At 39.7% G+C, this 13,138-nt stretch overlaps 1 protein-coding gene across 3 annotated transcripts in view; it reads right to left on the reverse strand.

Annotated features, from left to right (window-relative positions):
• Positions 1 to 5,936: 5,936 nt before the first annotated feature.
• fsip1 (fibrous sheath interacting protein 1) overlaps positions 5,937 to 13,138 on the reverse strand; it is a 353,871-nt gene continuing 346,669 nt past the window's right edge. For all 3 annotated transcript variants that reach the window (XM_059649220.1, XM_059649221.1, XM_048538342.2), the window contains 2 exons: positions 12,158 to 12,716; positions 5,937 to 10,305 (listed from right to left, as the gene is read on the reverse strand). In XM_059649220.1, the coding sequence (XP_059505203.1) occupies positions 10,265 to 10,305; positions 12,158 to 12,716 (600 nt within the window). In that variant the 3' untranslated portion in view covers positions 5,937 to 10,264. The remainder of the gene's footprint in view (positions 10,306 to 12,157; positions 12,717 to 13,138) is intronic.

Here is a 13,138-nt window from a genome sequence, read left to right on the forward strand (position 1 = left end):
TGCTGCGCTCCTCCCCACTGCCCTCCTCCCACCCACAAGCATTGCCCACCCTTATATGTTTGTTGAGTTGCCCGACTGTCCACTCTAATCCTCAGGAATGACTTCCCCAAATTCCCTCTCAGCTGCAGCCCCTCTTAAGCAATCTTGGCTTTCAATGAGCAGACACCCAGGACTGACTGAGGCCCCCACCTAAATGACATTTACAGATAAGCATGACTGAGGAGTTACCACCCTGTGGCTGACCTCTGTGCAGTTCCCCAGCTGAATGACAAAAAATGATCAGACTAGTTGCACTCAGACTGCCATGACATGGAACTGCTAATCTTGACCACTCCAAGTGGCCAAATGATCATGTACAAACTTCTGGGCTAAGATTGGATGCTGCCCTTTACTGATTGTGATAAGACCCCCTGCCAGACAACAGTCCACCTTGAACCATTCACATTAGACTTTGAGACATAGCCATTTGGTCGAATCATATGTAACATGCTCAGCTCATAAGCTGCTGGCACAAGCTGTAGGTATGAGACCGGCACACAATGGTGCCATTTGTCCACTCTCTTGATCACAGCCAATAACCATGACAGAGTGTGCAGCTTTGTGTCTGCATTAAATGGTGAGGCAAGACATGAGCAATGAGAGCTTGTAATTACTGAATGAAGCAGCAAAGTGCAAAAGGCATGGCAGCAATGCTGTGAGATTTCAAGTAGGTGCAAAATGAGTGTAAGTTAAGAGAGCAAGCGATGGGCCCTAAGATGCATTGGTCCAACTCATGAGATGAGAGCTTGTCCCTGCATGCAAAGTGGCCTGGAGAAGAATCGAAATGAAAAAATGGCAGTGCACAGCATGGTGCTGCACTGAAGTGGAGAACTACATTCTAACTGAGTTGGAGATGTGCCATGAGGATGGTGCCCAAATGTGATCAGGGTTGCAGGTGGTTGCTGTCCATGGAGCATACTTTGTGATGTTGGGGACTGCTATCCAGGATGGAGGCCAGGAGTTACAAGCAATAAGTTGAAGCTGCCAGGCGCCTGTTCTAGATTTTGTGTTAGGCGTTCTCTCTGCCACATCAGAAAAATGGAAATGACACATAAATGAGGTGAGACTAGGTAATAATCTCAAGTAAATGCATCAAAACATGCCTCTCACTACTCATCAGTGAACTTGTCATTTCACTGTTCAAAACTTAGAGGATCGGATTGTTTCATGAAAGATAAGAATTTCATTTTTCAGAGTTTGCCACATTTCCCAATTGACTTGTTACATTGTTCATACCATTCAGGGCTTGGAAAATACAAGCCGAAATAGATATTTACTTTCTCCATGTTCCTGTTCTCCATTATACATTTTCCTGTCCCCATCCCCTATAGGTCATCTTTATTCTCCTCATTAACTTGAGTTCATATTCCCTTTTCCCTTTCCTTCACTCTTCGTTTGCCCTCATATGCTAAGTTCTAAATTGCTTCCAGTCCTCAGGCATACTGTTATTTCTGACATTCTCATAAGCCATTTCCTTTTATCTAATGCAAGCTTTAACTTCTTCTGTTAACCATGGTTAATTCAACTTTCCCTTTGGCACTTCCTACTAAGACGAATATGCATTTTGTTTTACACCTTGTAATATTTCTTTAAATATTGGTCATTATCTGTCTACAATCACATAATTTAGTGTGTTTTCTCAATTGACTCTAGGAACTTGTCTTTCATACCAGAATAATGTTCTTTGTTAGATTTATTGTTCTGGCTTTAGAATTAACTATGTTGCATTCAAACGTCAAGCAATACTATGTGGTGTTATAATATGATCGTCATTTCCCAAAGGTTCCTCTACAGCAAATTTATCAATTAGTCTTTTCTTATTACACAACATCAAATGTAAAATGGTCCAATCTCTAATCGCTCCTCAACATAATGTCCTAGAAAACCATCTCACACACATTTGCCCAATAAAGACTTGCATTTCAAAATGGTACAATTCACATACCTTTGCACTTCAGGTCAGTGGCCTCTTGAATCGCAATGTTTCACCCAAGACATTGCCTCAATTTGTGAAATGCTCACAAATGCAACATTGTCACTACTACACACTGCCTGTTTGTTGTCACCTTTTTAGTGTTTTCATTTGGTTTTATCTCACTTAATTTGAGAATGCCCAACAATCCCTTTTCATTTGGACATCTGTCTGACACAAAGCCAACTGAAAAGTCATTAATAGTTATTAGATAAGCTACAAAAATATACATGCCTGGACTGTGCAACACTAATTACTTGTCAAATCCAGATTGTGCTCTTTTTTGTTCATTACCAAATTCCATTTAATTCCTCATTCACATATCTCAATCTTTCATGCTGCTGCCTCCTACTTTCCATCCCTAATGATGTTTACTTCAAATACAACCAAGAACCACCCCCTCAATACAGCCAAAGCAGTGTGACTAATTGAACAAACAAAGAAGTTCAAATCATATCATCAGGCAGCATCAGACACAAAATGTCAGATTCTGCACATGCAGACACTGTCGCAAAATGTAACTTCAAGACAATAAACAAGAATCAGAGAGACTTGGCATAATTATAAATTGCACAGTAATCAGACAACATATTCCATTCTAGATCTGACTTGCTATATTGAGCTTTCCCTTGAGGATTATGAATGTGTTATGACCAAGTGAGGGAGCTGATTTGTCTCCCCTACTTTAAAATCCATCATCACCCAGGCCTCATTACATATCATCCTCTCCGAACTTGTAGCCATTCAGATAATAATTCACCTTCCTGTTTCTGCTCCCAAAGTGGAGTACCTCACATTTATCCACATTACACTGTTACGCATTTGCCCCCTCACTCAGTTTGTCCAAATCACAATGAAGCATTTCACACCTGCCTCACAGTTCACCCTCCCACTCAGCTTTGTGTCATCTGCAAACTTGGAGGTATTACATTTAATTCCCTCACATAAATCACCAATATATATTGTGAATAGTGGGGGTTGTAGAACTGATTTGTGCACTATGTCACTAGTCACTGCCTGCCATTTCCAAAAAGACCCATTTATTCCTACTCTTTGTCTCCTGTCTGACAACTTGTCAAAAAGACCCATTTATTCCTACTCTTTGTCTCCTGTCTCTCAATTCATAATACCCCAACAAGTGCCTTAATTTTACATACTAATTTGTCAAAAGCCTTCTGCAAGCCTAAATAAACCTCATCAATTCTTTCAGTTACAGGTCCAAGAATATTAGTAGATTTGTGAAGAATGATTTCCCTTTTGTAAAACCACACTGACTCTGTCTACCATTTTCCTTGTGATCATCAAGTAAGTATTTTATAACTGACGCTAGCACCTTCCCCATTACTGATATCAGGCTGACAGATCTATAGTTTCTTTTTGCCTCCCTTTTTAAACACAGGGGTTACATTAGCTACCTTCAATTTGTAGTAACTGCTCCAGGCTCTATAAAATCTTAGAGATGACAACCATGTGTTACATTTTGATTGAAAACGTCAATTGTTTAATCTCAACTCATTTACTATTTATTACAGACTACAGGTGTGATTATAACGCACCTTACAACATCCATCCTCGACAATTGAACCACAAAGGAATAAGGTTGACAGTAACTCACCAATATTAGTTCAGCTAAGAAAACTGAAATATTTGGGTATGCAATTAACGCCCACCGCACCGAAGTCTTTTTGGAAGTGCCCAGCGTAATGTCAACTGTTTCTGGCATAATCTGCTCTTTGTGCTCTCCTGAAAGGGGAACTCTGACAGGAACTCAACATTTGCACTTCCTGATGATCCACAGCCGAGTCAACCCATTGTGCTACATTAGGAATGTAGAGTTACAGGGATGGCGGGGTCTGGGTGGAATGTTCTTCAGAGGGTCAGTGTGGACTTCCTGGGCCACATGGCCTGCTTCCACACTGTAGGAATTCTATGTCTAAGTCAACAAATCTGGAAATCACTCATCAAAGACAAAGCATTGTGTTATAACAGGAACTCACCAAAAGTGCTATTGAAGAGCCAAGTACCTACCAGAGTGAAATTGAAAAACATAGGCTATTGTGAAGAAATAGATTGTGGCGTTGTGAGTTTCAGAACATGACAAGGCATGCTGCTGTACCCTGACAAGAAATGTAGACATTTTTCCAGACAATTTTGTAACAAGTGTGGCGGTTGAAGTTCCAGTATTTCTAGGTCTGCAGGACAATAGGGAGATGCAGCGGATGCTGTGTGAGAGAAAAGTCAGCACAATGCCCCTTCTTGTCAACAATGGTATGAGGCTGATTGGTTGGCCTGCTGGTGCACGCAACTTTGATTAATGTGTGAGCATGGCGTTTGAGTACCTGATTGTTTACAGCAAATGCCTAGCTTTACTGATGGCTGTGTGATTGCAATGTGGTGCATTGAATACTATCATGGGCTGGTGCTTCAGTGAGTAAGGCTATAATTTACTGATCTGGCAAGCGGCCTGGATCTACTGCCAGGTCCAGACTCTGGGAATTGACATCCCTGACAGCCTGTTTCAAATCCCTTCTGTGGAAAGTCATCAGGGCCTCCCATCCTGTCAAACTCCACGGAACTATAGCATCTACCATGTCTGCCTCTACCATAACCTCAGCACCATAAACACTTCAGCCTTGTTTCTACCCAAGTATTCCATTTTCCTCATTTATAATTGCAGCAGTCATCTTCTGCATTTCAGTGCATCTTCCTTTTTAAAGGAACAGATTGCCTTTAAGAGCAGAGGTCTGGTAGCACCATATGTGATCTGCAGAGTAATAGCATCATAGAATCAAGTTATAGAATCCCTACAGTGTTGAACAGGCCCTTCGGCCCAACAAGTTCACACCAAACCTCGGAGCATCCCACCCAACCCATCCCCCAATAACCCACCTAACCTACATCTCCCTCAACACTACGGTCAATTTCCCATGGCCAATCCACCTAGCCTGCACATCTTTGGACTGTGGGAGGAAACCCACGCAGATACGGGAAGAATGTGCAAACTCCACACAGACAGTCGCCCAAGGGTGGAATCGAACCCGGGTCCTCGGCGCTGTGAGGCTGCAGTGCTAACCACTGAGCCACCGTGCCGCCCCAGAGTGCAGAGGAACCCAGCAAAGTGGAGTCACTCAGGTGAATGTTACATATCATGCAGGTGAAATAGCATCGTCCAAATTATATACTGCCTGTGTCCAACAGAACCAATGTGAGCAAGGTGCAAATTGTGACTTCTGGGCCTAAAAATGCTGCCTTCAGAATCATAGAATCTTAGCCTTGCTTTATGTGCAATAAGTGAAAAGTCAGAAACATTTAAGAAGAATAAGAAAAATTTTAAGGAGAATAAGGCCAGAAGTGAAACGCTCCATTGGAATCTCCTCTTATCCTTTGTCTAAGCTTGTAAACAGATCTTTCTATTCCTATCTTTCCCAAGTCCATATCTTCTACTTAAATGCATCTATACTGGTTACCTCACCTATATATTGTGGTATAAAATTCCATCACTCTTTGGAAAGATAGTTTCCTTTGAATTCCTTGTTAGATTCTTAAGTAACTAGCAGAAACTTTTACCCTTGATTCTGGTATCACTCACAATGGAAACAGTTTTACATCTACCAACCAAAACATTTCATAATCTTAGTGACCTTTATCAGATCAGCTCTCAGTCATCGAATCTGTAAAGGGAACAGCCCCATACCGTTCAATCCTTCCACAGTGGTAATTAAAGTGAGTACCTTTAGTATTATGAGATAACACGGTGTGAAGCTGGATGAACACAGCAGACCAAGCAGCATCAGAGGAGCAGGAAAGTTGACATTTCGGGTCGAGACCCTTCTTCCTGCTCCTCTGATGCTGCTTGGCCTGCAGTGTTCATCCTGCTTCACACCGTGTTATTGCAGATTCTTCAGCATCGGCAGTTCCTACTATCTATGTAACACCCTTAGTATTATTGTTGGTTATTATGCAGACTTTAAAACCACCTAACATATAGACAGGCTTGGTATTCGACGAATTTCATAAGACTGACCTTATAAGGCATCATATTTCTGAAATACTCAGTATATTTATATACAAGATAACTCAATGCTAATAATTAATGTAACACTTTTTACGGCTCATTTAATTGTGACCTTTTCTTCTTCCAGTTTAGCAATAGATTCTTTTGTTTTTTAGTTGGTATGCAGATTGAATCATGCAAGACTAACTAGCAATAGTAACATGAACTACAGCGACCAGCAAAGCATTGTAAGCTTTAAATCAGAGATCAAAATAACAATGCAACCAAATAATACATTGCCAAGTCAAAATCAAATTATTGAAAAATTTAATGGCCAAACTGCTCATTGGAATTAAACTTAGGATAACACCTCCTTAAGGGTAAAAGAGAGAAAGCTAACCAAAAGAAGTTGAAACAAAATCCTACGGTAGCCACAATTAGAGCCCGCTGTTTTATAGACTGCAGTGTATAAAACACAACTTATGAGTTCACTATAACAACAGTTTGCACTCATTGTAAATATTATTACTTTGTTTTTATCTCCGTGAAAAATCATGATCGAAAGGGAACAATTAGAAGGAAATTAGTTAAATAGAGATAACAAGGTGAAGAACTGGATGAACACAGCAGACCAAACAGCATCAGAGGAGCAGGAAGGTTGACATTCCGGGAGCTTTCCTGCTCCTCTGCTGCTTCTTTGCCTGCTGTGTTCATCCAGCTCCACACCTTGTTATGTCAGATTCTCCAGCATCTGCAGTTCCTACTATCTCTTGGTTAAATAATTGTTTGGTTAATGCAGAATTTAAACAATTTAAACAAGAAATTGAACATTTCCATCCTCCACTCATCAGGATGAGAACACATTAAACATGATTGAAAGAAGGATATCACTTTACACAGCATAAGAAGAGGATGTTGACTGGTTGGGCCATCGTTAATGTGGAGATGAAACAAGGGCAGGTAACTTTCAAGCTTAATGCTCAGATCTGGGAGATAGATTTTGATTATTCATTGTGTAGTTGTGGGGATGATGCAGAGACTGACTGTCTCCACAGCCTTTTTAATGAAAAAGGTGTAATTTATGTGCAAATTTCTTTTGCCTACAAAAAACATGGCCTTGTATATTTATACATGTAGCTTGTAGTATATGTGAGCCCGACTGATGATCTTTCGTCATTTTCCAGTGTATGGGTCCTTTTCAAATTAGTAGGCAGTAACTAGTGGGGTTCGACAGGAATCAGTACTGGGACCCCAGCTATTCACAATATATATTAATGAGTTGGATGAAGGAACAAAATGTAACATCTCCAAGCTTTATTCACTTATTATTAAAACAAGAGGCAGATTACTATCTGAAAGGCTGTAAATTGGGAGAGGGGAAGTGTACAGCCCGACCTGGGCATCCTTGAGCACCAGTCACTGAAGGTAAGCATGCAGGTGCAGCAGACGATAAAGAAAGCAAATGCTATGTTGGCCTTCATTGAGAAAGGTTTCGAGTACAGGAGCAGGGATGTATTGTTGCAGTTGTACTTGGTGAGACCACATCTGGAATATTGTGCGCAGTTTTGGTCTCCTTTTCTAAAGAAAGATTCTCTCATTCTTGAAGGAGTGCAACGAAGCTTTATCAGGTTGATTCTGGGGATGGTGAATCTGATATATGAGGAGAGATTGACTAGGTTGGGATTGTTTTCACTGGAATTCAGACAAATGAGGAGAAATCTCATGGAGACTTATAAAATTCTAACAGGACTGGACAGGGTAGATGCAGGAAGTATATTCCCAATAGTGGGTGAGTCCAGGACCAGAGGTCACAGTATGAAGATTCTGGGTAGATGATTTAGGATGGAGATGACGAGATATTTCTTCACCCAAAGAGTGGTGAGCCTGTGGAATTCATTACCACAGGACGTAGTGGATGCCAAAATATTGATTGTATTCAAGAGGAGACTAGATATAGCACATGGGGTGAATGAGGCCAAAGGTTATGGGAGATTAAGCTATTGGATTAAGCTATTGAGTTGGACGATTGGCCATGATCATGAAGAATGGTGGAGCAAGCTCAAAGGGCCAAATGGCCGCCTCCTGCTTCCATCTTCTATGTTTTTATGTAATTCTTAGCAGAGTCCAGGTTATTAAATACATGATTTCCTATAGCAGAAGTGCATCAAATGGTGGACATAATTTTCTGAGACTTTCAAGCATGTGCTGGCTGAGTAGAGTTGATATGCTTCCACTGATATGGGAAAGAGAGATTCTTCTTAGTTTCACATTGAATTCGAGCAATGCTGTGAAATCCTTCAATGAAGTTAGACCAGGGTTCCTGAGAAAGGAAGGATCCTGTAAAACTAGATTTAGAGTAAAGAATTAGTGATAGTGTGATCAGAATTGTTGGGATAAAACCTTGAAGAGATTCCTTAAAGTTAGACATATCTAGGCTAGGATACATGATAGCTCCAGGAAGAACGCGTCTGCCATTCCAGCCTGTAAGTTCAAGTCACAAGGGACTTAATTCAATCGAGGTTTTAGAGTTGGGGTTCTGGTGTAAGTACATTTTTGGGAACTAAACAAGGGGTATATTTTGGGTGCTTTATAAAAGCTGTTCTATTTATTTTCCTTTCTTTTCTAATGGAGTCTTTTGGGATTAATGGAACAACATAACACAAATTAGGTTTTGTAGCAAATCATGCCTATGCCAATACTTTAAAACACTTAGCCATTCAGTTCTGCTTCAATTCTCTTTCCAAATTGCTTAGTAAAATTTTCCTTTTCAAAAACATATCCAATTCGCTTTCAAAGATTACAATTCAATTTGCTTCTGTCTTTCTTCGGGCAAGAGAGCATATAGAACATAACTTGTTCCATAAAATAATTTTGGCCAACCCCCCTCTGATTCTCATGCCAATTATCTCAAATGTGTGTTCTCTAATTCTTGCAATTATCAATGAAAACATTTTTTTATTTATTTACTCTACCACTCAACAATTTTATTGCTGTAGGAGAACAATCTTAACTTCTCTAGTTCCCTGTCAAATCTGAAGTTCATTATCCCTGGTACCTTTCCAATAAATCTCCTCTGCATACTCTTCAAGATCTGACATCCTTTCTGCAGCTCCCTGAAGATGTAGCAGGGCTCGTTATGCTCAAACACAGCTCATTCATTTAGCAGCGGTTTAAGAAGTCTTAAGTGCAAAGAGACTCGGGAGTTCTAGTCCAGGATTCTGTTAAGGTAAACTTGCACATCGAGTCAGTAGTCAGGAAGGCAAATGCAATGTTGGCATTTATTTTGAGAGGGCTTGAATATAAAAGCAGGGATGTACTACTGAGGTTTTATAAGGCCCTGGTCAGGCCACATTTGGAGTATTGTGTGCAGTTTTGAGCTCCCTATCTCAGGAAGGATGTACTGACCCTGGAGTGGGTTCAAAGGAAGTTCACGAGAATGGTCCCAGGAATGGAAAGCTTAACATAAGAGGAACATTTGAGGACTCTAGGACTATATTCATTGGAGTTTAGAAGGATGAGGAGCGATCTAATTGAAACATTCAGAATACTGAATGGTACGGACAAAGTGGATGTTGGGAAGATGCTTCCATTGGTAGGAGAGACTAGGACCTGAGGGCACAGCTTTAGAGTAAAGGGAAGACCTTTTGGAATGGAGATAAGGAGAAACTACTTCAGCCAGAGTGTGGTGAATCTATGGAATTCACTGCCACAGAAGGCTATGGAGGCCAGGTCATTGATCACATTTAAGACAGAGATAGATAGGTTCTTGATTATCAAGGGTTACAGACAGAAAGTGGGAGAATGGGGTTGAGGAACTTATCAGCCATGATTGAATGGTGGAGCAGACTCAATGGGCCAAATGGCCTAATTTCTTCCCCTATGTCTTATGGTCTTATCTCATAAGGCTGTATCAATGTTGAATTATTTTCCAAAATTGGCAGAAAGAACATTAGTTTTTTAACAATGTAATTGTATTCCATTTAACCAAGATACAATAGTCTGTGATTAAAGCAAGTTTCAATGCAATGAACAGCAAATCGATTACATAATTCCTTTCAATGACTTGCCTCTTCAATATATCTGTGAATTAGTCAACACTGGCTGATAAGTCAGGAAATCTAAACAGTAAAGATCAGAATACCAGAGTGATTGGCAGCAACAATGTTTTCTTGGGAGTAGACTTGTCATTCTTTAATAAAGACCACTTCATCTGACAGTAAATTGTATGGCTCCCATAAGCTGCAATCACAAAGATTTTTTTACTTCTGTTCCACGACAGGGTCGGCAACATTTTCATCATCTGCAAGAAATAAAGCAATATTCAAGACTTTGAATCAAATCTCCAGTACTAGAATTTATCAATAAACACTGAATCAATGAGATATGTTATTGAGATATGAGGAACAAGAAGGTCATAGGAACGATTCTAGAAATATTCTAAGATAGTGAGAGCGATGACTGGCATCAGCATTCTTGGAACAGGGAGGAGAAAAATCAGTTGAAGTTACCTTTGCTAATTATTTTCCAGTGACCATTGCCAGAAAGGTAAAGCTAAGTAAAGGAAAGACCCTTCTCAGTTTGCCTATTGACACACACTGTTTTTAAGCACAAAGAATGGCCAATGGCAGAGTTCTCACCTGAGATGAAAGCAAATGTGAATTATTTATTTAATACCTTAGCCACGATCCGTGTCTCCAGCAGAATATTTCTTTTTCTCTGCTCCTAATCATTCCCACCCTTCATTTGACTACACTTTTATTACTTATGTTCTTAGAAAAGTCGTGTGTTCCTTTTTATGTTAGCAACCGATCTAATCTCACTCTTTAACTTTGTCCTCGGATTCCAGCATTAGTCACATGTTTTAATTATACCAGACTGTAGCAATATGAAAGCAAATTCCTTCTTCTTTTGTCTTTCTAGGTTATAACTTCTCCTGTCCATTTTGCTTGATTGGCATATTTTCAGTTTTAATCGTAATTTGAGCTGATAACTGTGCAGGCATGCTGGATGAAATGCACAAGACAATTGAGAATAGAACATGTAACATAACATTATTTACTAAGACTGTTGTGACATTATATACATGCTAAATAATGGCCAAGGATAAGATATTGATAGATTTTTGGCCCAAAATTTGTTCTGCGCACATATGGATATGTTCAGGGTAACTGCAAAGAGGTATCTTAATTTAAGGCCATTGACAGCTCGATACAAGTTGATCACCGAATGCAAGTTCCCTTTGTTTTCACTTCTATTTCCAATGAAGAAGGCTGATAATGGATGACAATATTCTGAATGGGCAGTCGATGAAATAATCGGCAATGAACATGAACTCACCATATCATTTAAAATGTGTATATTCAGGGTAAGAATGAGTAAAGGGGTAATGGGAACTGCAGATGCTGGAGATTCCAAGATAATAAAATGTGAGGCTGGATGAACACAGCAGGCCAAGCAGCATCTCTCTGATGAAGGGTCTAGGCCCGAAACGTCTTGTGCTCCTGAGATGCTGCTTGGCCTGCTGTGTTCATCCAGCCTCACATTTTATTATCTAAGAATGAGTAAACATTCTTTTTGAAACAAATGCAAAACAATAAAGTAAATCACATGTTTTAAATAAACAAATGCAGGAATACCACCTGGTTAAGCGAATACTCCTGGCAAACCGAATTTTTTCATTGTCTAAACTGATATTATTGAGTTTTGGTTAAACTGGGTGATTCAACAGCTGTTCCCAGGCTGTTCTTGGCATGTGGTTATCAGAACTAATTACAGATAAACAAGAATGAGGAGAAACCTATTTGAAACTTAAAGAAAATTCATGGAGAGAACAGCGACTCGATTATTTGTTGGAAACATATAAACTTTGCTGTTTATCTTCTTAGTTCCATTCAGCTTAATTAAATAATAAGATAAAAACTGCAAGAACTGTAGATACTGTAAATCTGACACTAAAACAGAAATTGCTGGAAAAGCTCAGCAGGTCTGGCAGCATCTATGGAGCGAAACCAGAGATAACATTGCAGGTTCAGTGACCCTCACAACTTAAATAAATTATAGTTTGACAGAACATACAAAATATTGAAAAGATTATTTTTGATTCAATGCTTCAGTCATATATGATTTTAAGTGACAATAGTATTTAATAGTACCTCTGTGTAGTAACTTTGGAATGGTGGGACCGTTGTCATCTGTTGAAAGCTCCTTTTCCGTGAATTCATAAAGACATGGATCATCCAGGAATGCAGGCTTCTTCGCTTGTTTAATCTCCAGTGCCATGGTCATGTAAGATTCTCCATTATTGCTCGGCATCCACTCGCCCACTTCCCTCTCCAATTTATCATCTTCTGGTCCCAATACAGCTAGCTCTTTGCCTGCCATCCTGCTGAGGCTTGTCATGGCTTTGTTGCGATAGTAACCAGGGTCTTCACTCTCGAGATCAGCAGCTGATATTTTGCCATCTCTTTCAGCTCTACTAGGAGCTGGAGAAAGACCAGAATTGTATGCATCTGCCAAAAGTTGGGAAAGAACGGATTCTGATAGCCGTGGACTATTGTAGACAGTCAGCAACTGAGGCCTTGGAGAACTAGAAGCAACAGACTCAGAATCTAAATCTTCATTTCCTGATATTCTTCCTAAACTTTGACATCGGATGCATTCATCGAGTACGGAAGCCAATTGATCTTTTGATATATATGGCACACCACCAGCCTGTAACCAAAAGATTAAGCAAGTCAGAAATAAGTTTTATCAACTAAGTTGAAGATTCTACATGGCATGCCCAAACCTTTGTACAATCAAAAACACACAGACGAAACAGAGAAAGTAATTCCTTCATAATAAAATGGCTTCCATGTGAGAGTCTCACTCTAAAGAGGAAAAATGACACATGATACTTCTTTTGTAAATGGGGTCATTAACTATTTTTAAGGCAAAGGAGGATAGATTCTTTCTTGGAAATAATTATTTCCACAGACATTCCTTAAATAGCTGTTTGATTACTTTTTCTCATCTTGATGAGGTCACATCAGATCAGCAACCCCAGAAACTCCAACCAGGGAACACCAGGGGTCATTATTGCAGATATAATAATTAATTGAAACGTAAGAATTCACACTTTTGCTTTCTCTTAG

Source organism: Stegostoma tigrinum, chromosome 10 (genome assembly GCF_030684315.1).
Source record: "Stegostoma tigrinum isolate sSteTig4 chromosome 10, sSteTig4.hap1, whole genome shotgun sequence".
NCBI lineage: Eukaryota > Metazoa > Chordata > Chondrichthyes > Orectolobiformes > Stegostomatidae > Stegostoma > Stegostoma tigrinum.